Source organism: Amphiprion ocellaris, chromosome 10 (assembly GCF_022539595.1).
Source record: "Amphiprion ocellaris isolate individual 3 ecotype Okinawa chromosome 10, ASM2253959v1, whole genome shotgun sequence".
NCBI lineage: Eukaryota > Metazoa > Chordata > Actinopteri > Pomacentridae > Amphiprion > Amphiprion ocellaris.
Window position 1 is genome coordinate 4341636 of NC_072775.1, and position 25210 is coordinate 4366845.

At 39.6% G+C, this 25210-nt stretch overlaps 1 protein-coding gene across 7 annotated transcripts in view; it reads right to left on the reverse strand.

Moving 5' to 3' along the window:
- Window positions 1-13852: 13852 nt before the first annotated feature.
- map4l (microtubule associated protein 4 like) overlaps window positions 13853-25210 on the reverse strand; it is a 125811-nt gene continuing 114453 nt past the window's right edge. For 5 of the 7 annotated variants that reach the window (XM_055014609.1, XM_055014612.1, XM_055014608.1 and 2 more), the window contains 5 exons: window positions 22197-22289; window positions 18967-19048; window positions 18769-18878; window positions 18424-18616; window positions 13853-16177 (listed from right to left, as the gene is read on the reverse strand). In XM_055014609.1, the coding sequence (XP_054870584.1) occupies window positions 16173-16177; window positions 18424-18616; window positions 18769-18878; window positions 18967-19048; window positions 22197-22289 (483 nt within the window). In that variant the 3' untranslated portion in view covers window positions 13853-16172. The remainder of the gene's footprint in view (window positions 16178-18423; window positions 18617-18768; window positions 18879-18966; window positions 19049-22196; window positions 22290-25210) is intronic. The other 2 variants (XM_055014611.1, XM_055014610.1) reach the window with 1 other exon arrangement.

Sequence of the window (25210 nt, forward strand, 5' to 3'; positions counted from 1 at the left end):
TATATATATATATATATATATATATATATATATATATATATATATATATATATACACCCATTTGTTTATGTCACTTATCTCTAATTTCTTGTTTTTTTCCTCAATTTCTTATGTCATTGTTGCGCTGCAAGCTCTACATGCTTTCTTTTAAATTGCCCTCTGGGGACAAATTAAGTTTTCTGAATCTGAATCTGAAAAAGCTCACCTGCAATGAGGAGATGCTCTTGCAGAAGACACCTCATTGTTATGATTTGTATTGTATCACAAGAAAAGCTTGTGATATTTTATAGAAGAGCAAAATAGAAAAGAGTGAGGAAACTGTGCCAAAGGCATGTCTGCTCTATTTCAAATAAGAGTAATTCAAACATGCAATAATACTGCAGATTAAAGGTTTACATGTAAAAGCAAATCATTGAAATGTATTATGATAAACTTATAAGGGTATTATTCAAATAAGCTAATAAATATGTTGTAAATTCTGGCTTTACAACAGACATACTCTTCTTCGAATCTGCTATCACTTTGAAGCAGAAAACCTTTGATCGACGTATTTATTTACTTCAGTTGTTGTTGAACACAGTTCAATTAACATTACAGACAACATCAATACAACTGCACCTAATGCAAAAGATTGAATGAAACATTGTAAATGATACACATTTGATGTGCACAAATAGCAGATTATCCATGTCACATACAACATTTCACAACATGAAAAAACGTGATTTTTGCTAAATTCATTAGAGTATTATGTGATTTAAGCCTACCTTTTGCCCAATTTCTCTTCTTTTCATGCAACGTTGAGTCTTCATCAGTCTTTTAATCAATACAAAATATACAAAATGTCTTCTAGATCTCAGTGCAAATGCACCAACCACTACCTACTTCAATGTCCGAATGAAGGCAAGGAGAAAGGGCAAGACAAAAGAAGGACATATGGAGGCAGGGACCAATACTCAACACCTCCTCAAGTGACCTTCAGTAAATAACAAACATTCTAACAATAGCAACTTCATCTGAAAGCACAGATGGATCAGATTTCAAACTTAAGAGAGACAAGGTGTCTCACACCATCTCTTGCGTGTGCATGTGACTGCAGAAGTCAGAGATACAAGGACTGTAGACAGCTGGGAATGGGACCTCTGACGGAGAACTAAGTGCTACGCTAAACCCTGGAATAGATTAGAGCTAAGTAAAGAAGTTCAAAAGTTTGCTATGAAGGCAAACACACTGTCAACATCATATACGGCTACATATATGGACAATCAAAAGAACTTCCTGTTGTCTAGGCTGAGCAACATTCACTGATAAGGTTCAGGTATATCAGGGCCTGCCTAGTGTGGACATCTTTTGGAACTTCAGCCCAAACAATTGGTCAGTTCTAGTTCAGTGATCAATGACTCAAAATATTTACTAGAAGTGAAGACGTTTGGGTAGATTACACTGCTGCACTGATTATAAATGACAAGTTAACATTTAAAACACATATTTAACGTCAAAATTATTAGTATATATAAACAAGATACAACTGTCCCTATTTCTGTCTTATTGTTTGAGGCCTCAACATTATTACTGCCAGTTCAATAATACACAAACATTTGGTTTTAACAAACGGTGTGCAATAAATCTGAGGAAATCCATAGTTTTGTTTGGGGTCCTGATGGTTGTTACAGTCCTGAAAATCTTTAAACCTGTACAAACAATAAACTTTTGAACTTGCTTGTGTTTCAGCAGATTTTGCTGCCAGAGGACATGTATTGTAATTTCATAAAATGGAGACCTTGGTGCAGTAAGCTAGCTATAAATTTACAACAACAGATGCAACAACAGATGGACTTTTGGGACCTAAATAACAAATGGCAGGCTAGTGTGTACTGTATATTTGTAAATAGACTGTTTGCACTATCTTTAAGATTTCTTTGCACTGAAAAGGGGAAGCTCTCCAATCTCATTATACACTGTATAATGACAATAAAGCATATTCTATTCTATTCTAACCCTAACCCTAACCCTGCACAGTACATCATACCAGCATCATCTCAAACTATAATCTTGTGGCCTTTGTTTCATTGGCATATGTATTCCTATTCTGATTTGTAGCAAGTGAAGATTGACATATTTCTTGAAAGTGTGTATAAATATACAGATGGGTGACAAATCAAAGGAAAAACCTAGAGTGAGGGACTCTGGTGACTTTGTTATGCCGTGTGGAGGCATTTTGCTGCCACGGTATAAGTCCACCTTTTTCTTGAGCAAGTTCATTACAAATCAATACAAAGTTGTTCAGAGTTACCATCTTTATCCTGTGATGAAATATTTTTATCCTGATGGGAGTGGTCTCTTTCATCATGACACTATCTCTATCTATACGGCACAAAGGGTCACTGAACGGTGTGATGAGTGCAAAATGATGATATGTCAAATCCAGACAACCTTTTTTTATCATCCCAACTCTATACTTAAGGTATACAGTAGAATGAAATTGCATGGCTCCTAAGACCAATTCATCTGGAGTGGCAGCTGTATCCTGGCACCTTGTCCTAAAGAAGACAGATATCATCTTGAAGTGAATGTGAATCATATGTTATGACTTTCACAGTCACCAGTTAGGAGAAACACTGTGTTCATCCCACTAGCAGAGTCCCAGACACTTGGAGAATCAATGCTGAGGAGCACTGAAGCTGTTTAGGCAGCACATAGTGGCTCAACACATTACTGAGACGCTTTCAGTTGCCATAAAAATGCCATAAGGCAAACAATACTAAACACATTCAATTTTTTAAAAAAAGATATACGTTGATTTTGTTACATATTTAACAATAAACTGTGAAAATATTGCTATGCATTGCCCATCATAAGTTTAAGTTTTTTTCTTGTTGTGATCATTTTCTACAAGATATAATTAAGTCTAAGAATATGAGGGACTGTTCTTTAGCCTGACCTCAGTTCTCCCAGAGTGCCAGCAAAGGCTTGCAAACACTCTCCCAATCTTCCCTGGCAGCATAATCCTGGGTGAAATACTATACTGTTGAACAATCCTAAATGGAGCTTCACTAACCTTGTCCTGCTCTGACACATTGACAGTGACACATTGCTCTTAGCATTGAGATGTTCACTCCTCCAAATGCTCATTGTAGACAGACAGGGCAATGTTAAGTTACAGAGTTTACTTCACTTGTCACTGTTAAAACTGACAAAACACAGCACTGTGCTGTACATTACTTGTGAGTTTTGTATTCAAAATATGTAGGCATATTCATGGAGCCAACTCTCATGTTGTGAGATTGGAAGCATTTTTTATTGGATGTGAATTTCATTCTCTCTGCAAGGATTAGTTGTTCAATACAGTACTGAAACGGCTCACCTCATGTCTAGTTGGCCTTGTTCAGGCATATTCTGTGTGATGTTTTCTGTTGCTTAGTGGGTCAAATGCAATGGAAGTAGACTTACAAAGTGTACGGTAGATGATCAGACTTCAAGAGTAGCTCTGTATAAGAAATGTGGGAAAGGTCTCTGTCCATGGTGCTGGCCTGTCTTCCTGCTTGTTCTCTCTTTCTTCCTGCCAAAAAAAAAAAATCTAATTTAACACAATACATCCACTATTTCATCTTAAAAAACAGATTTTTGCCTAATTAACTGAGTGTAGCTTACCTAAACCGAACCACTGTTTAAATCTACTTTAGATATCATGATAAGATGTGAAAAGGTGAGTGTGTTCCACAGTAAAGGACATTTGTGGGGTTTATATACCTCTTAAACATGAAAAAGCACTAATATTTCAACTATTAACAGAATATTACTGGAGTAAGTTGTCAATTTTCAGTATAAATACAAATCCTGAGTTGCTGTGCCGTAAAAGTTGTCTTCTCAAGCATGCCTGAATAAATTCAATGTGCAATTCTGAGGAAAGGAAAGTGTTTATGCTCAAGTTCTGAGTCTTTTCTTTCATTTGTCTGCTATAAATCAAGTAGACTTAATTAATGTTCTGTTTCAAATGGCTGTACAGTAAATTACTGACTCTGTATTGCTGAATAATCACCTGTTGCTGCTTCTCTGCATGTACAAATGCTTTGCTCCTCTGTCGTGCGTCAGAACCTTATCCACTAAATGATCAGTGCCATGAAGGCAGCCAGCAGGAATTTCACAGGTTATCTTTGTGCCCAAGGATACAGCACCATGCCGAAAGCAAGGACAAGGGCAGTAGCAACGGGACATCGCACTCCTGAAATTTTATCAGCTCACTTTAAGTACATAGGGAGGGGTATAATACTGACTAATTTGACTCCTCTGTTTGTAAAATCATGGTATATTCTTTGTCGTAGTCTCTGCACCACTGTAAACCGTACACCTAACTCTTGTTGTATCCATTCATTGTGTACAGCTTCACTATAATAATGAATTTTACTAATTACAGTACTACATGCTGAGAGCAGATTACTTACAGGAATATTTCAAATATAGGCAATATGGATCAACCTCCTTTTGCAGTCTTTTGCAATGTTTTCTCTTAGGAACAGTCACTCAGACACATATATTGAAATAAAAATAGTTAAGTCTGGAAAAAGATGAGCTCAGTTTGTACACTTGTGTATTAGCCCATTCAGGTCATGTAAAAAATATTAACCTATTACATTTGAAAACCCCAGAAAGTCTATTAAAAAACTCATAGGAATGTTCTGAATGTATTTTCAGACTACTCAAACAATCTGCTTACCAGGTGGGTAAAAAAGCATATGGTCCACTGCCTAAAAAGAAGTTCCATTCCAAGAAGCCCTTTCTTTATTGCAACTATCTTTTGAATCTAGGTAGTAATTTGGCCGCCATTTTGGTTCAACAGAAACATTAGCACAACTGAGGAAACATTTTTAAAATTCTTTTTAAAAAAATATTGTACCAAGGGAATAGTGTTTTATCTGTGCAGACACATAATTTAAAATTCTGAAAACATATTCAGAACAACAATGACAGAATATTTTATCATTTCTGATTAGTTAACTGTGACAAAGAACAATGGCGACTTATGTTAACCGCACAAACTTAGACTTACCACTTTAAATTTGCTAGCTTACAACTAGCATGACATTGTAAATTTGCCTACAATATAACCCCACAGTTGTAAAAAGAAGTTAAGTATAATATACTTACGGTTGAGTACTGTTTATTGTAAAGACAACTGTTCCCTGCATTTTAAATTTAGATTTTTATGCTGAGTCAAACTTCTCCATCATTCCAGTTCCATCGTTCCTGTCCTCTCCGCCAGGGGGCTCGCTCCTGAGCGCGCTCCCGCCTCAACCTGCCGCTTATGAGCTCAGTCATTCTTTTTGCGTTGGGAGAGCTGCAAGACGAAGGAATTCTGGTTCAACAAAACCTAAACTCCTAGTCAGAAATAACGGATGTTACGACGGTGGTTTGTCAACCGGAGTTTTCGTCATTAGATTCGGTACGCGCTCACGTAAAAGGAGCCGTTAAACGCGTCATGTGAGTCTTCTTCAGCACTAAGCTAGCTAGCTAGCTAACAACTAGCATAGCATTTTAAATTTGCTTACAGTACAACCCGACAGTTGTAAAAACAAATTAATGGCATTTGCTTAAATAATATACTTACGGTGGAGTACTGTTTATTGTAAAGACAACAGCTCCCTACATTTTAAATTTATATTTTAATGCCGAGTCAAACTTCTCCATCGTTCCAGTTCCGTCGTTCCTCTCCTCTCCGCCGTGGGCTCGCTCCTGAGCGCGCTCCCGCCTCAACCTGCCTGAGTTCTTTTTGCATTCGGAGGCTGCAAGACGAAGGAATTCCGGCATAGCTATTCGTTCTTTTTGTTACCCGGTTCGACAAAACCTAAAATCCTAGTCAGAAATAACGGATATTAGGACGGTGGTTTGTTAACCGGAGTTTACTTCATCACATTCGGTGCGCGGTCCCGTAAAAGGAGCCGTTAAACGCGCGTCACGTGACTCTTCCGTATTTAGGTAGGTAGCTAGCTTACAAATAGCATAGCATTTTAAAATTGCTTACAACACCACAGTTGTAGAAAGAAATTAAGTGTATTTACTTAAATAATATACTTACGGTTGAGTACTGTTTATTGTAAAGACAAGAGCTCCCTACATTTTAAATTTATATTTTTATGCCGAGTCAAACTTCTCCATCGTTCCAGTTCCGTCGTTCCTGTCCTCTTCGCCAGGGGGCTCGCTCCTGAGCGCGCTCCCGCCCCAACCTGCCTGAGTATGAGCTCAGTCATTCTTTTTGCATTCGGAGGGCTGCGAGACGAAGGAATTCCGACATACCTATTCTTTCTTTTTGTAACCGGGTTCAACAAAAACTAAAATCTTAGTCAGAAATAACGGATATGATGACGGTGGTTTGTTAACCGGAGTTTTCTTCATCAGATTCGGTGCGCGGTCACGTAAAAGGAGCCGTTTAACGCGTCATGTGACGGCCGATGACGTGCAGCCTACTTTATTCAGTAGGAACGTGTTCATGGAGAGAGAAGAATAACATGCTGCTATAAGTGGTGCAAGAGAGGAATGCTCGTAGAAAACTCATTCATGTGAGTTAATACAATTATTTCACCACTCAGTGCACTCTCGTTGCAGCTACTTATTTCTGACATTATAGCTGGCCTTTAGAGCTCTGAAACTTCGTACAGTAACAAAATGATACTCAATAAGTGCATTTAGGTCTGACTATACCATAATGAAGGATATCACTTTAGTTTTTGGCCAAGTCAAAGTGGAAATAATGTTATTGACTGAGTATTCTCTGCAATAAATACCAACAGACTGTTTATTTCTCTAATCTATGTTCTATTAGCTGCTTTGCCAGCTGTGTAAAACAGTATAAAAACATTTATATGCATTTTCTGCATCACCAACTGAAATGATGTAGGTTCCCATGGCAATGCAACATATACAGTATGCAATACTGTAACTGCATGGCTTCATTCAATAGGATTAGTAATGTGCAGCTCAACAAATTTGCAAATGCAATTCCCTCACGGGGATCAGTAAAGTATTTCTGATTCTGATCTAGCATATTTCTGCAGCTGAAAATCTGTACGGTTCACAGAGAAAATGTCAGAAAAGTATTTGTGAAAGGAGACATTTCTTAAAGCTGAGTTGAATCTGAAACTCTGAAGATAACCTCTGGAGCAGATTAGCTGTGCAGTATCAGTTACCATGGTGATCTAGCAGGTTACAGAGACACTGAAAACTCTGGATTTAGGCTCAACATACCTCATCAATCCCTCTGCAATTCCATATTTAGAGATAAAATATATTTTGGATCAGTTATTATTTCATATTACGCATTATTTTTCTGCTGCTGAGAGTAAGGTGCACGTCAAACACTCTTTAGACTCTCGTCTTATGAATAAAGAACAAATGTAAAGAACAGAAATAAACAGAAATTGGAAATCTTAAAAGAGTACCAGGACAGAACACCAGCATTCTTGCTGACTCTAGTGGGAATGAGTTTTTCTTGTCAGCTAGATTTTGAAATCCCTCTCGCATCAGGACACTTAACAAACATGCTCTGTAGAGTGTCTATATCCATTAAAAATTGAGGTGTAACTTCAAACACTCTCTTTCCTCTGTGTTTTTGTGTGTGCAGGAAAGGATCCACACTAAACGTTCTGGTCTTCAGGCAGAGTTGGGCCATCAAAGGTTTTGATGTTGCTAGTCGCGTTCATCGTGATGGATTTAGAGAGACCTGCCATCAAATGACGTACTGTTCTTTGACCTTGAACTGCTCGCTTCCTTCTTCTGTTTCATGAAGGTAACTGACTGTTTTCCCCTCTTTTCTCTGTTTATTGAGGAATTTGACTATAATAGACAATTTCCCTTGATTTTTGTATATATTTCCATGGAAGCAATACAGTTTTAAATCTTTCCCATAGTGTGTTTTTTGCCCTTTGCTGAGACTGGTTGGTTGAATCAAGAATCTGCAGTGTTACACTTTATGATAAGTCATTAATGTGCCCCAGCCAGCAGCTGCAGTCCTTGCTAATGGTCAAAAAAGTCAGAGATAAAGAAATGAAGGCCTTTTTCTTTGGAGAGAGAGAATAGCTTGAACAGAATCAGAGTAGATGATGGTTTGCATAAAAATTCCTACAACATACTTCTCTAATTGGCATGACATAAATATTAACCAGCTTCCTGAGCTTGATGATGAAAGTGATAATTAATATTGTGACAAAACTGTGTAGATTGTGTATGTTAATGGAGTAGGCAACACTTTATATTAAAGTACATCACCATCGCCCACTGTGACATCAATAAACATAGATTAGAATTATGACCTTTGTGACAATGACAACAAAAACTGAACATGTATAATTTATGGGATGCATAACTCTCATACTGGATGACATTAAACTGTACTGGTGTTCCCAGTGAAATGAGTGATGAGTGCATAACAAGACATGTGGATATTTTAGCATGTCCTTTTACATTAAAAGGACATGAAATGTAACTTTTCTGAGACTTTTTTCAAATTTTCAATTCTTTAAAAAAAAAAAAAAAAAAGATTTGTCCTTTTTAATGTTTTCTTGTTATTGTACAGCATTGAGAGCAGTCACTTTGCATTCCTAACTGTAGGAGCATGTCCATCCCTCCATCATCTATACGCCGCTTAATCGTCATTAGGGTCCTATCCCAGCTGACGTAGGGCCCTGGACAGGTTGCCGGTCTATTGCAGGGCTACAAAGAGACGAACAATCACACTCGCATTCACACCTGCGAAAAATTTAGTTACCAATTAACCTCAGCATGTTTCTGGACTGTGGGAGGAAGCTGGAGAACCTAGAGAAAGATGAATGCACAGGGAGAACATGCAGAAAGACCCTGGGGGACATGAACGAGGGATCTTCTAGCTGCGTGGCCAAAGTGCTAACCACCAAGCCACCGTGCAGCCCTGTAGGAGCATGTGACAAATAAAAACTCTTGAATCTAAAAGTCTGCCCTGAATGAGGAAGCCTTTAGTGCAGGAGACTCTTTAACATCTTCAATTCTGAAGATACCCAACACCTGGGTGTTAGCTATTTGGCTCTTTTTAAAGGGGTAGATGTTGACAAATGTGACAAGGTTGAAACTGAATGTCGTCTGCTATTAGTGGGGAATGCGGTGGGACAATTGTTATGCCTTCATTTACAGTCACTGTGAGGAGAGACCAGAGGAATGACATGCAGCATATGGTCTGACCAGCCGGGAATCAAGCCAAGAAGTTGCTGCCCAGAGCTTTTACAACCATGTGGTATATGTAGGCACTAACTGCTATGCTATCATGTTGCCCCATGAAAGACTTCTGTTTGACCTCTTGGATTCTGTGGATCTTTTTCTGGTCTTGATGTGAGCACAATAAGTCCACAGAGAGCACAAGAAACATATCACCATATGTAGGAGATTTATTTGTCCAATCACTTCAAATATCCCAAAGAACAGATTTGCATATGGGACTATGGGTAGTCTCAGATTTGTTGATTGTGTTTGTACCAAAAAGGACTCATCAAAACAAAAGTAGCTCCTCTGTTCAGTTAATATGTTAAAAAAAAAAAAAGTGTGAAGAAATAACACAGCAGCGACACCATTTTATCTTTTGCTCATCTTTTTTATTTCATGATTAATATTCACATCACTAGTTAACAATTAATCACAATGAACATCTCTTTCATACCAAATACTCAGAATTGAAGGGGGGAGATGAGCTCTACCTAATAGGACGGATGCCTGTAACAACCAGCAGCTTGTTTGTTGTCTTCTGCATGCTCTTGCTATGGTGTTGTGCCCTACAGAATAATACAGCACACACTACAGCGGATCCACTCCACAGCGCTGAAAAGAAAGCTCTTATACCTGTTGCTTCTCACCTTTACAAGATAACCGTTGGTACGTAAGGGCACGCAGGAGCCTAAAATGAAACTTACAGTTTACAAATTCAGCATAGACTTTAAATTTTCCACTCCCCTTGATATTTAAACAGCTGGAACACTGGTTTTACTGGGCAGCCGGTTGGTAGCTGCTGCACATGTGACAAAGCACACAAGTAAAATCTGCTGCTTTTCAGTGCCGTGGTGCCGATGAGCCTCTGTAGGTGGGAGGCAGAGGGAGGGGCTCCAGGTGCATATCTACCAACACTCCCTTTTATTTTGCATTTCAAGCTTTCTTTGAGCTCAGCGTTCATTGAATTATCCTCGGCTTTTTTAATAGTTCAGACTAGTCCAGAGTGTTCCATTATTTTTGTCGTTGAAAAGATAATTTGGTCCAATACTTGCCCTAATTCGGTCCCGTGTTGGTAGGTATGTCAAGGTGTCTATAGAGGAGCTGTCTAATACAGGACATTACTTTCTACCACATGCCAAAAGACTAAGTCTGGTTACTGTTAGTCTGACTGAGGGGGTGGCGGTAGGCAGAAGACAGGGATGGCCAGTGTATGTCACTGTGTTCAAACCAATCAGCTTGCTTCTTCCTGTTTAAATTTGCCAATTCTGAAGCTTTTATTCTCTCTCCGCAAAGGTCCTGTCCTCTACGTCTTCAGATGAAACCCAGCGTGACACACACTGCCTGCCTTCCTGCCTGAATCTGGTAAATAGTGCGTCATATGTGATCTATCTTCCAAAACAGAACAGAGACAAACCTCATACATGTATTCATAATCTTGCATCTTTAATACATTTTTAAAAACATTCTTGAAACTTCAGCAGCCCTTTTCTTGGCGGAAAAAAGGCAGACTCTGAAAAAGAAAAAGTACACTTTTCCTTTCTTATGCTTTCGGCCTTATAATAATACTATTATTAACCTTAACGGTAACGGCTTTATGAACGTGAACGCTCATCTGCCAACATCCACAACACCCTGTTAAGAAGTAAGATTTTTTTCTGTTTTTTAATAATTTTTTTGTTTGATTTTAATTAATTTGAGTTACTTCTGGAGTGATAAAAACATGGTAGCGTCTATATACAAGGGACAGTGTGAGATACTAGTGGAAAGGTGGTATTCAAGCGCTATAACTGGGGAATTTCAAACAGTTGTGAACAGACGTCGGAGTGAATCTCGTTATTACTTTTTGCCCAAGCTGCAAGCAACATTCAGTTAACCTCCCACCTGACCGCACCAATAATGCAGTCTTAACTTAATCACATCCCCCAGATTAATACGCTGGTGCTTTGGTTTCCTTACTGGATATGTAAACGTAGGTCTGGAACCATAATTAATTCTGATGGACAGCATACAGTATGTAAAGCTTTTGAGGTTGATGCAGATATTTGAGTCCCTGTACCAGAACCAGGATGTATCAGATGTACAGGAGAGGCTGCCTGTTATTACTGTGATTTAAATGGATGTAGTGTAATAATAATGTTATATATAAGAGTCACTGCTAATGATGTATTGAACCTAGTTATCTTAATTGGAACTCCATTGGGCTCTTCAACACATTTATTTAATCTTGTGTCTGTTTTTTGAGTAGAATTGGTGTCTCGCTAAAATCATTACTACAGTTTGCCTTTATAAAATGTTTTAGTGTTGTGAAAATCCCTTTCAATGACTTAACATGCTATATGAGACTGGCCCGACGTAGTTTTGATGCCAGTCCTCTCAGCACATATCAAATAAAGCAGCCACTGGCCTCTTCGAAGTTCAAGAAGGCCCCTAAATGAACACAAATATACCCACTTTGTCATTGTGACTTTGCAGCTTGGCCAGAATGTAAGAACCAGTAAATGTTAACAGGAACGACATGAGGGCAGACTGGAGAGTGGAGAGTTAAACCATCATAGCCAACAGCACAACACCAAAGTTCCACTAAGTTCCACTAAGCCGACCGAGATGAAGGAGCAGCGATGGGACACATGACTTCGGCTCCTCCCGTCATGCGGTCGCACACTCATACACTGAGCTTCTTACACACAATAAGACTACAACTTGCTTCCTATCTTTATGTACACAATCCACTGCCTACGCCTATCAAAGTGCTTTCGTACCTTTGCTCTTCTGTTCCCGAAGAAAGGTTCACATTATTCTTTTCACATATGACCCATACATATGTCATGTGACGTGTGTTACTTTTAGGCAACTCATGGGAATGATTTGGAGGGAACGGTACAATATTAAATATGCGTATACGGTGCTTTAAGTTGTCTTATTTGTTGACTATTTGATCACTTGCTCTTTGATTATCATAACTTGATCTAACTACCAAGACTGTTTTGTTCCCAGAAGCACACATGTACAGTACACATCTGACAATGTTTTACCAATATACAGTAAAGCAACTTTTATATCACTTGAGTGCATCAAGAAATGAACAAAGTGCACAAGACTTTTTAGGGGGAGCCGTAAATGATCTCCGATAATATTTAGTGTTCCAGACAGAGTATTGTAGTGCTAGTTTAAATGAGGACAGTAATGAACTGTATTGTAGCTTCTGTAATGGCGATGGAAGGGTTCTAAGCCAGCCTTTGTTAAGTCACAGAGCCAGACTATCAGTGTTTCCAGAGGCTAAGCAGCGCTCTCTACAGGATGGATGCAGTAGTAACACTTCACACATCTGACAACTACGGCAGCACGCCACAGACACCCATCCCTCAGTGTTTTCAGCCGAGACCATCCCAGCCTTTTGAAGCACAGTGAGCAGACTGGGCCGTTTTTTCCCTATCACTGGTGTGATGGACAACAATGGTCTGTAAATCCAAGTCACATCACAGTGTCGGGTTATTGACATGTAGAATGGAAAATGAATTTAGGGGGTGTCTTAAAATAACGCACATCAGGCTGAGAAGAAGAGTAATATCTCCCCAGTGGATCATTTTAGACTTTAAACAGTTGTGAAAACTGAGAAAAAGTGGTTTTCATCGAGCTTATTTCTATAGTGTGTGCTGTGATTATTTTTATAGCTTAAAAAGTGGATTTGTAATTTAGAAAAAAGACTGCTTCAAACCCCACTGGATGGTCCCAGCAACAGTAATCGCAGGCCGCTCTTGGATCCGCCTCGCTGGAATACTGCTGCATTCATGGCATTTTGGAGCTGGGCAGGTCCTGCTGTCCAGTTTAGATTTTTTTTTTGTTGTTGTTTTCTAAACCTTTGAAGAATTCCATGTTTTTTTAAATATATTTTTGTCCATCAAGTAATACCCTATACAAAACAAACTCAAAAATGTAGAAAAAAAAGGCTATTTACGTCCTTCTATTTACACTACTCATGTAGGGTAAAATATGCCACAGGAGACAAATAACTAGAAACTCGATCATCTGCTACTGTTAATTGTCACTACAGGTGGCTTAGTAGCAGCTCTTAGTAGTTTCAATCTACTAGAAAGAATCTAGTATAAATAAATCCCCACTTACAAAGAAAACTCCAACTTCCGATTTGCCATGAATGCAACATTATTCCCTTTAACTGCAGCTATTCCTGCATGTGAACCTGCGCCTCTCTCCTAACTACAGTCCGTGGTTGTCTGTCCATCTCTGTCTGTCTGTCCATCTGTCTGAACGTCCTGTTTATGCGCCAGCAACAGGAAGCCTTCCCTACTAAGATCATATTGCTGTCAGAGAATTGGAGTGAGGCACAGGAAGAGGAAACGGACGAGAAGGGAGGCGACGTGAGGTGAGCCTATGATGAAAATGTCCGACAATGACTATGACAGGAACCACACACCGACACAGCTCATCGTTGTTTTAACAATATCAGCATAGACCACCAAAACACAATAAAGAGTTGGTTTCATTCGAGAGAGGAGAAATGAACAGCATACCGTTGTATATTTCGGGGTGCTGATCTGTGTTTGTGTGTAATATACTGTTTGTGTGCACACCAACAAGCATGTGTGTGCTTTCAGGTATCCATCTGTGCTTCGTGTGTTTATATGTGTGTGTGTGTGTGTGTGTGTGTGTGTGTGTGTGTGTGTGTGTGTGTGTGTGTGTGTGTGTGTGTGTGAAGAAAGTTAGCAGGATTCACAGAGCGGGTTCTACGACACACCGGCTAGAAGGACGACTGAGCACCTCTCCACTGAGGGTGAACCACATGACCAGGAAGTGCCACATGTGCGCAAAAAGAAGGCAAGTGCTTGTCTGACTGTCTGTGGTAACCGCACACGAACTGGAGAATGCAGCTCACAGGGTGACTGCTGGGGTCCCTCACAGGTTGGTGCAGGTGTAGGTGAAGGATATGGTGAGCTGTGGTGGCAGAAATAGTCTAACAGAAGACTGAGGTCACACAAACATGTACGTGAGCTTAGTTGCAGAAGAAGATTGAGGGTTGTGTTATATTGAAAGAGTTGTTGCTTTTTTGGTAGTTTTTTGTACTTTCAAAGACTGCAAGTTCACAGCTTCCTCTGCAGAATGTGAGCACTAAGTAGAATGACTATTTATGGTGCGTTCAGGATCACACTCATTCCCAAGGGAGGGTAATACTCAGACCTGTGTATGCAGTAATGTGGGAACAAATGTTCCAATGATTGAATACCAGAGCAGGCAGAAAGCATGCTAGTGCCAATCATCACAACAGCACTCCAAACTTCAGTATCTCTATACTGTGCCATTTATTCTGCTGCTCTTTTGATTGTACATAATTTCAATCACTTCCAGAGGAGGGGAGAACAAGCGCTCTGAGCCTGCAGGCCTGCTAACACAGTTGATCTCTAGACAATTAGTTCACAGTTGATTCAAAACTGGCCAATTCTACCTCTGATTCCCACCTCCTCTCTCTGTTGTGAAACAGTTTTGGGTTGCATGATAGCTTCCTCTGTTCCTTCAGTGGCCAGTAATGTCAAGACAGCTTGCTATTCGGGCTTTAAATGAGTAACGCTGCTTGATCTTGATGTTAACCATTCGTCTGGTTTGCCTCTACAAGCGATCCACAGATCCTGACAGTTCCACGGATTTATTTCCTGAAATGCTGCTTTTGAATGTGCTGAAGTGACCGAATCTTTCCTAAAGCAGCCCAGTGGTTGACACTGTCTGCAATATGTGCTACAAACAATGTCCAGTGCATCAATCCTTTCATGTTCTGTGGCTAAAAGGTGCAGCAGCTGGTGGTTTCACCTCTAGATTCTCTAGTCTTCATAAAGGGTAAAACACCCCAGTTTAAGATCATTCCTCCATTCACCTCTTCAAGGTCAGAGTGGTCCTAATTTTGAAAAACATATTTGGCTCCAAGATCAAATACATCCGGTCAATGCCAAATCTTTCTGAGCCAGAGGAGCAGCAGTGCTCTCGTATCCCTCCTCATCCTGCACTGATGATGATCACGCATTAACCGCATCATTAAAAGAGGTTTCAGACTGCACTGAAACTCATTTGCTTCGTTAAAGCCTTTTCATCATGACTTAGCCAACAGAACTTAGGAACTGTCTTTCATTCTCGAAGCTTCTGCACTGATTTCATGTGCTGATTTTAAAATCTCCATTCAAACCCGCTCTGCTCCAGAATACATCTGCGCTCTCTGCACCCATCACTGCTAACCGTGAGTATCATATCAATCGTCCACAGATAAAGAAGCTTTGTTACAGTGAATGTCGATTAGACAAACTGGTGCAAAGATACCGAGAGAAGTGGTGAGATAAAATGGTTGATGGAGCTGTAGGATGAACTAGAATGAGACCTGTGCTGTAGTTATCTGATGGACTGGGAATGGAGAAAGTAGCGTTAGCATAGATGTGCTAACAAGGTCGGGAAATCAAAGGGTTTTTTGAAATGAGAGGGACCAGAACAGCCTCAGAACTGTGACTTCAGGCAAGTGTTTAGACTCTACGAAAATAGTGGCTTAATATATGTAGTACAGCACTGACTGTGATGGTGGGTTTATTGCGTTGGGGGTTGTTGTTATATTTGGGGTTTAAGTCGTCTAAATCAGTGCTTACGAGGGGATTTTATCAGTCGAGAAGCTGGTGGAACCCCACACGGAGACACACAGACTAACAGAAAGTGGTCTTCTCTGTGGTAGGCAGGATCAGAAGTCAACCCAGAGGTCGGAGGTCGGGGGTTTGTAGCAAGAAGCTGGCAGGCAGACCCCAGAGAAACACTGAGAGGTGATCGGTCAGTTCGGTGCTGCGGTGGGCGAGATGAAGGGCGGGGCCAGAGGGAAGTGACTGCGCCGTGGTAGGTTGGTTGGTCAGTTGATTGGCAGGTCGGCGAGTGCCATGCGAGTCCCACCAAAATCTGCATTTCACTGGGACTCAGTCTGCGGAGGGAAAGAAACAGCAAACAAAGTGATGCAAAGACACGGGTGGAAATTTCCAGAGTTTCATTGCAGCCGGCCAGATGGTCTCTACCTAATAAGCTGTGACTGTCTGCTGCAGGTTCTTATGAATTATGGGCCAAATTTTGAAGCATTCCTTCTTCTTTATTGTATTAGCGCTACAGCCATCCATCAATTAGGCCCAATTTGGCTCCATCAGGTGGCAGAAGTCTGCTGTCCCTCTGAACTCAAGGAGTCTGGAGGCCGGCTGCAGTGCTGGAGATGAATTTATCCACTTAGACTTCACTCAGGGGGTCTCCAGATAATTGCATTTGGTAGCAAAGTGTGCTATTTTTACCACTCCTTCAGACATGTAGCAGAGAGAAGGGACACACTCACATGCATGCACACACAATATCTACAAACTAATAACTGTTTCTGCAATTGACCTTTAGATAAACCTCAGAACAGTGATTGTGAAGAAACAGCTTAGCAACCGCAATGACTGAGGCAGGGCTGGTGACCTGTGGATTTTTAAACATGTTGAAGCAGCGGACATACAAGATCACGACAAAAACACAAGAACAATGGTGTAAGGATTGGATATAGCTGTACTAGTATGTTTATTTATTAAAACCCAGTGAAGCTATAGTTTCAAAATACAAACAATAAATTAGAAATCTAACCTCTGTTTTTTTTTGTAGGCGTTTTTTATAGTAAACTTTCAAACCATTCAAAAGTTAGAATAAATATCTGTTACATTTTCATTAACCGTCCTGTTGCCCTCATTTACAGGCACCAAAAAATATTGTTTCCTTGTCTGAAAAAAATCCCAAAATTCAGCAAAAAAATTCCCCAAATTTCTGAAAATTTGCAAAACCTTCAGGAAGAAAATTCCAATAATTCCTGAAAAGTTTCCTTTAAAAGTTTTATTTTTAAAAAAATCCCCCACATTTGGCAAGAAAATTCTTGTAAATATTTTCAAAAAATGAGTAAAAATCTTTCAAAAAACCACATATATATCAGTAAAACTTCTAATATATGCTTGAAGAACTTTTACAAAAAAGCAACCAAAATCCAGCAAAATTCTTAAGAAACATTTTTAAAATTTCTTTTTTTCCACAAAAAAATGTTCAAAAATTTCCCAAAAATGTTGAAAATGTGGACATCAGAAGTTTCACTGTGAAAATATTATTTTTTGTCCACATTTTCAAACTTTAAAACGTGAATGTTCTTAAAGAAAATATTAGAAGTTTTACCGATATATATGTAATCACTTTAGATATTTTTAGGATTTTTTTTGGAAGGTTTTTATTCATTTTTTGAAAATATTTACAAGAATTTTCTTGCCAAATTTGGGGAATTTTTTTGATGAATTTTTGGATTTTTTTCAGACAAGGAAACAATATGTTTTGGTGCTTGTAAATGAAGACAACAAGAGGGTTAAATAAATATTAAATTAACCTGATATCTCACCTTCTGCATATAGCTTTGCTTTTTCTTCTCATTAATCACGTGTTGAACCTGTTCCTGTTTCTAAAACTGGATATGAAGCCGTTCAGTTACATGCTGCTGACTCAGTGATGCTTCAGCATTAATAATCTCATGATGGTAAAAATAATATATCAGTCATATGAACCACAGCAATACTTTTATTTGAATACTTTCACAACATTTTATTGCTTGTGTACTTTTACTAAAGTAGGATTTTTTTAATGCAGGACTTTTACTTGTAATGTAGTGTTTTTACATTGCTGGATTTGGTACTTTTAACCTTCACTATGTAAAGGATCTGAATACCTTTTTTCTTTTCTGCTGGATGCAAATTCCAGATGTGAGGTCTGTAGTGGACGCCTCTTGGTCATTTGACCCATTTGTCAAGATAACTAGCTAGAAATGAGAGCCCTGATTTTGTTGTCTTTTGTCCTTTGATTTTTTTGAGCGGTTAATTTGCCAGTATTGTGAACTATAAATTAGTACAGTAGTAAAAGGTTGAGATATGTCACTTTACATGTAGTGAATACAGAATGTTTGTTTAAAAAAAAAATGACTGATGAAAAATATTGCACTTTTTCACAATGTTCTAATTTTTTGAGATGCACTAGTATGTGCATGAATAGAGCTTTACCGTGTAGCAGCCATCAGTTAGAGGGGCATCACTTAGTAACAGTTAGTTGGCTAAAATTACAGATGAGATTTTAAATGTAGTTAAACCTAATGAATGTGTGTCTGTGAGTGTTTACACCTACTTGTCTCAGTGATGCGCTTGTCTATGCTAAGGGGCTCCCTCAGTCCATCTCCCCCAAAAGGAGTAGGTGTGGGCTCCTTCATGCCGTTCTCCTTAGCAACACCGCCTGGTGCCGTTGCCTTAGCAACACTTGCTGGTCCTGTTGTCTGAGCGCCACTTGGGGGTGAAGATGTTTTCTCCTCTGCTTTCTCCTCCTGTAGCCAAATATAGAGCCGGAACACAGACAGACAGACAGACAGACATTGTTTCATGACGTAACTCTCAGGCCACCACACCATCTAGTGATGTCGGCCGGTAACAGCACAGTGAGTCAGCAGAACCACAAGAGTTAGCATCAGTGTTTGACCTTGTGTCCGTTGGTCTGTCCGTTCCCTGGCCCTACGTTGTCGAGGGATCCAATCTTAGACTTGGCCTTAATGTTTAGCTTATGCGACTCAATCTTCACGTCACCACCGCCTGAAGTAAAAACAGAAGGTTAAAATGAGAACGCAGTTGTATAGAGAGAGTCTGAAGAGTCCAGGAGAGCACAAGTTTGAAGCTGGACCTGGTTTGTGTTTGATGTTGTCCTTGGAGCCACATTTGGATGTCACCTTGCTCACATCAACCTTCTTATTCAGGATCTGCACCTACAGAAGAGTAGATATCATAAAGTTGCCTCTTAATATAGACACTCATAAAGACACCCCATTCAGTGCAAAGCATGTATAGATCAACGTCCACTCTACTTTAGAAAGTCACCGTCATTCATTATCGCACACCTGGTGCATTTAGAGGATATTTATGGAATGTGTGGGAGAATGGCATTCCACAAAACAAATACCTTCCCACATAACCATGCTTCATACCCGGCTTTGACCTGTTTTATTGTCTCTGAAGGTGCCTTTTTTGTTTTGTTTGGCTGGTAAATGATGCTCCATTTACGGAGATAAATCAGGACGGGCTATAATTGGAAGGTGGGCGCAGGCAGTTATTAGACCGCTGTCACATAATGAGAGTGAGTGTTCCTGATCCTGAGTAGTCTGCCGGCAGCTGGCACTGATGGATTTTAAGAGCCAGTGACCTGCCTGACAGTCTGTGCAAAGATCAGTCAGATTTACATATTTGATGACAGAGTGGAGCACGAACAGTGAGCCGACCATGACCCTCAGTGCTGTTAAAAGTTTCATTTAGCAACGCAAACCGTCATTTGTTCTCAATGCCTGATTGACCCCGAGCATTGGATCATTAGAGGCAACTTGACAGGTTGAATTATTAATGACCTGATTTTATTCTTAACAACCAATTTAAATATTCATAATGTCACTTTTGACTGTGGAAATACATCAGTGATTTTGGTAAATACAAAAAAATTAGGGTTAGCGGTGCTCTACGTTAAATTCCAATGAGATGTGTATAGTATCCTTGTACTGTAGTATCCTTATAAGATTGTACAAGCTTGTGGCTACCAAAGGTATTCAAAGGGGTTTCCCTCTTTCATTGCTTTTTAACTGAATCAAAAAGAACTGACAAAAAAAGACTCTTTCATGTCAAAGCACAAACAGATTTTTTTTTTACAAAGTAATGTCAATTCATTAAAAATAATAAATGTAAAATAGGTGATTGCATAAATATTCTCCCCCTCACTCAACAAAGTGCAGCCAGTTGGTGCTAGAAGTCACAAAGTTGGTAAAATGGAGATCATCTAAGTGCAGTGAATATATCTTGAAGTGATTGCAGTATAAAGACACTTGTTTTTGAATCAGTACTTCTGGTTGTAACTACACCATTAGGACATAGGATCACTCCAAGAAACTCTGTGAAAAGGTTACTGAAAAGCATGTCAGTGTAAGTCTAGAAAATTTCACAGTCACTGAAAATACCTTGAAGTATAGTTAAATCTGTCATTAAGAAATGGAGAGAATATGGCACAAGCACTAATCTACTTAGAGCGAGCCATTCTCAAAAACTGAGTCACAGCTTGAGTTAAAAATTTCAACGGCTGAGATGGGAGAAAGTGTGCAAACAGCATCACCAGTCAAAGCTTTTTGAGAGAGTAGTGAAGAGAAAACCACCGTTGAAAAAAAGCTCATATTAAATCTCTGCTAGAGTTCTCCAGAGGGCATGTGGGAGTCTTTGAAGTCAACTGAGAAAAGGGTCTTTGACGGACACCAAACACTGTACATCATCACAAAGGCACCATCCCTACAGTAAAGTATGGTGGCGGCAGCATCATGATGTAGGGATGCTTCTCAGCAGTAAGCCCTGGAAGACTTGTAAATGTAGAGAGTACAATAAATGCCTGATGCAGGTTGTAAAAGAACTGTGACTTGGAATAAGACTGTTTTTTCAGCAAGACAGTGATCTGAAGCATACAGCTAAGGCTACCTACTAATGGTTTAGAGACAGCAAGGTGAATTTTCTGTGGCTGAGTGTAAGCCTAGACCTTAATCCAACTGAAAAGGGCTGTTTACTCATGATCCCTGTGCAACGTGATGGCACTCGAGCAGTTTTGCAAAGAGGAATGGGGTAAAATTAGTGTGTCCAGATATGCAAGGCTGATTGAGACCTATTTACACAGGATCAATGCTGTAATTCCGGCCATCTACTAAATGCTGACTTGAAAGGGGTGAATACTTACGCAATGTCTTATTTTATGTTCTATAATTTAAAATTGACCATCATTCAATGTTAAAAAGCAACGAAAAGGGAAATTTTGTAGACAATGTATTTGCTTGCTTTATGTAGAACAAAGCTACTACACATAGAATACAGAAATACTGTATGTCAGTATATTAACCCATGTATTTATTTATTTATTTTTTGCTTTTATGTGTCATACATATATGTCAAGACCATTTGGGCAGTCCACGCTGCATCCATGTGCATTCCAACATGGTGACTGAGAGCTGGCGTAGATGCAGAAAACAGCGTTTACTATCAGAGTTCTATTTCTATTGCAGTAGCTACCTATGTAGTTATGATGTAGGGGAATGAGAAAACATAAAATATGCTAAAATCATATTTATTTACACACAGGAACATTTAGTCTTCTCAGTCTGGGCACGAGTTATTCCCAGTATATGTTTTGCATTTTGTTTAATTGACCTGAGAAAGCAAAGTGGTGGTTTTGAGAGCAGCCCACAGATGGAACATGATAGTGCAGTAGGTGTTTAGAGCAGATGGGAACAACATCTGAAAGGGTGGGCACAGGGACATGTGGTCAGTTCACTTAACATGAAATAAATCCAAAATGCAAACAGTGGGAGTCATTACGATGCATTCGTCCATAGTTACTTTGAGAATGATCAGCTTTCATGTAAATATCTGATACTGAAAGAGGATTTGTCTTCATAGCTGAGGTCCATTTGCTTCCATTTTCTGAGTCTGATTGCAGAGGTCCAATCAGGGAAGATGCGTGGACACAGTATACTGACTGTAAATCAATTTGATTTAATTTGTAACCAATAAGGATCAGATCAATTCATGATTCAAGAGTCTTTCAACAGTCATACTGTATCAGTGTGGTTTAGCTTTCTTTAGTTTTCTGCAATCAGCTGTAAGTGATATAATAAGCATCCATCAATTGTGAGCCAAATTTACATTCCAAGAAGGCAAATTCTGCTTTTATCCCTCTTTGATAAATTAGGTCTTTTTGCGACTGCTAGAGGGGGATATAAAGGAAATTCCCAATTGACACCATTTTAAGCGAGGCAGCCCAAATGAGGCCACATTAGCATAAAATGTGTTTCGCATCCACCCTGGACAGAGTTTGTTTCCAGCTCCAGCAGTACTTACATTGCCACCTCCAGGGACATGTTTGATATTGTCCTTGGAGCCACAGCGAGAGGTGACGTGGCTGAAGTCCAGCTTTTTGTGCACTATCTGAACCTAAAGACGGGCAGGCAGACACACAGACAAGCAAAAGAGAAAGAAAGAAAGAAAGAAAGAAAGAAAGAAAGAAAGAAAGAAAGAAAGAAAGAAAAAGAGGCAGACAAGAGCAGCAGAAAAGAGCAGATCAGCTGGCAGCTTTAGTTGACAGGAAACAGAGTAGCCTTGTGCCGTAAATATGGAAGAGATTCTGTTATTCAATCCAAATAATTCCTTCAAGTTCAGTAATTTTCTACATTTTGAGATACTTCATCCACAAATTGTACAGGAAAAAACAATTGTAGTCCAGAGTGAGGGTCCCAATGGCACAGATTCTTAGAAAATTCAGTTCTTACAAAAATTAACACTGAATTAGCAGAAGATGAGGATACTGACTGAATAACAACAGACAGCTTCCATAAACAGCAGTAGCTACAACGGAAAAAAGCACAGGACAAAGACTGGAAGATGAAACGGAGCACATGCAACAGGATATTGCTCTGGACAGTCAGTGATTTTGTGTCAAAGCAACGCTATGCAACTATTTTACCTTAAAATAATACGATTAAAAGCATTTAGATTTTACACTGCTTTGTACATCCCTCCTCTGAATGCTGGTTTTTGCACTGTAACATTGGTCCATCAGGTATTATTTCCATTGAAAGAGCTTGATGGCACTTGGTCACACACCACCAGCTCTTGTCTGAGTAAAAGGAAGGAGCTACCGTGGTATTCTCAATGAGGACATCACCTGAGTGCTGGTTGCCACCTGCCATAAAAGTGAAAAAATGTCAAGATTCATAGTACGAAGAGGATGGTGACAGACGAAGCTAAAAAGAGAGAAGAGACGAGACCAAAGGGCCTTTTCCTCCACAGGAACTTTCCCCAAGGACTAGGAACCTTTGAAGCAACCCAGTGTGTTTCCACAGCAGGACCAGTGTCTATATTAGGTTTCTGCTCAGGGGATAGTACTTTCCCAGGCACAGGAACTTTAGGAGTGGGGCTTGCACATTTATGATTGTTGGAGAACTTGCAGCATCTTGTTATAGCTACCATTTTAACAGTCTTTTTTCACTGTGCTTCAAGACATCAATATGAAGTTGCAAAAGAAAGCATATGACAGATGGACAAAGTCGCAGAGAAGAACAATATGTAAATCAGCTGTTTTCGTGGACCTTTAGATCGCAGACAACCACCAGCCTGAAGGAACTTTTGACTTCCTTGAGAAAACATTCCTGGCTCTGAAAGTTTTAAGGTACATTGAGCGGACACGTGGCTTAAAGCTCTGACTAATCTTTAGTTGCTGGCTGCAAGACAGGTGCCAGGTCGCCTTCTTGCTTTTGGAAGTTGGAAGGAATATTAGCTGGTTTGCTGCATCTTGTGTTGCTGCACTTGCTTGATGTTTGACTGTGAGAAAAGTTGCCGTAGTTTTTAATCATCAGCCGAGCCATTTCGACAGAAGTTCTGCCGCTAGCTAGACACCACAAAGGAAAGAGAAGGCTTCCTCTTTACCCAACTGGTGATATAATTTCTAACACTGACCTCTGCTATACATCGGGCTATACATCGATAAACTGTACTCAAACAGGAATTATGTTGTTTTTACTGCTGCCTGTGGCTGTGATTCGATATCCTAAAGTTAGAATGGTACAAAATGGAACAACCAACACTAACAAGTTCTGTTCAGCAGAAGAAAATGAAACAATGTGTTGCCTGTTGCAAAATTGCTGGTTTGCATTGAGATGATGGTTTTGTGTTTGTTGTATTAGCAGCTGAGCAACTTAAACCAGCAGAATTTAATGCAGTAGAAGCCTGTAATTGTAATTTGGCTGCTGCTCAGCAAAAAGTTACTCATAGTGTTGTCTTAATGCAGGCTGCTCTATGCAGAGACGTAACTGCAAGCAACTAGATCAGGACGAGGGCGAACAAAGGAAGTCTTTTCGATGTAGAGTCTTTTCGTCATAAACAGAGAGTCCTCAGTTTATGACGTCTTCGACCTACGGCGTTTCGTCGTTACGTTGGAATTGGTTACATGGAACTAGTTGGCAAGTGGAGCAGACGAATATGTTGTCAAGCGGCGCTATAAGGCGGCTTTGTTTACATTCACCGGTTGTACGCCACCTTGGATTGTGCTACATTCAATAACTTTTTGCCCTTAATTATGGCTCCCAAGCATAACAAGCTCTTATGAGGGCAGTGCTTCAAAGAAAAGGAACGCCAACTCCATGGAAGTGAAATTAGATATAATAAAATGCTCAGAACATGACTTTTCCAAAGAACTGGTTGACGTTGTGATGTACATAACGGCTTTGTTTACATTTTTGCTGGAGTCCTGACTTACAGTGGAAATCGGCGATCTGTAGGAACAGAACTCTGGCAAAAGTCGAGGACCCCCTGTATAGAGAAGTGCTTTTATAAGGTTTTTAAATTAGACCAGTCCATATAAAAATGATTATTTTCCCAATTAGTCTTCTCTGCAGCCCAAAACAGCTCCATGTTAACTGTGGTGCATGCATTTTGTTAAATTAAAACTCCTGGAGACACTGACTTATGGCTCAGTATTAAACAAAAAACCAAAATCCCATGAATCTCTTTGGTATTACAACTTGCAACTTTGGCGATAAACAGGGTCAATAATTTGACAGCTAAGGCCCTTTTAGATATGCACCCATGTCTGTTAATCTGACAACAATTTAAGGTGTTCCTCTTATGTCTGAACCAGCATTATGCACTCTTCATTAATAATTCATGATAGAAAGAACCTTGTTTGCAGTTGGAGGTGTCCTGTCTACAGTCTTATAGATGTTTCCCTTATAATGGCAGGCAGTGGGGAAAACACTGTCTGAGCAGGACAGGATGTTGTTGTTGCAACAGCCTGATTAATCACTGTTTTATAACTATAATAGGCACTAACAAGATTCTGACATATCGATGCTGGATGC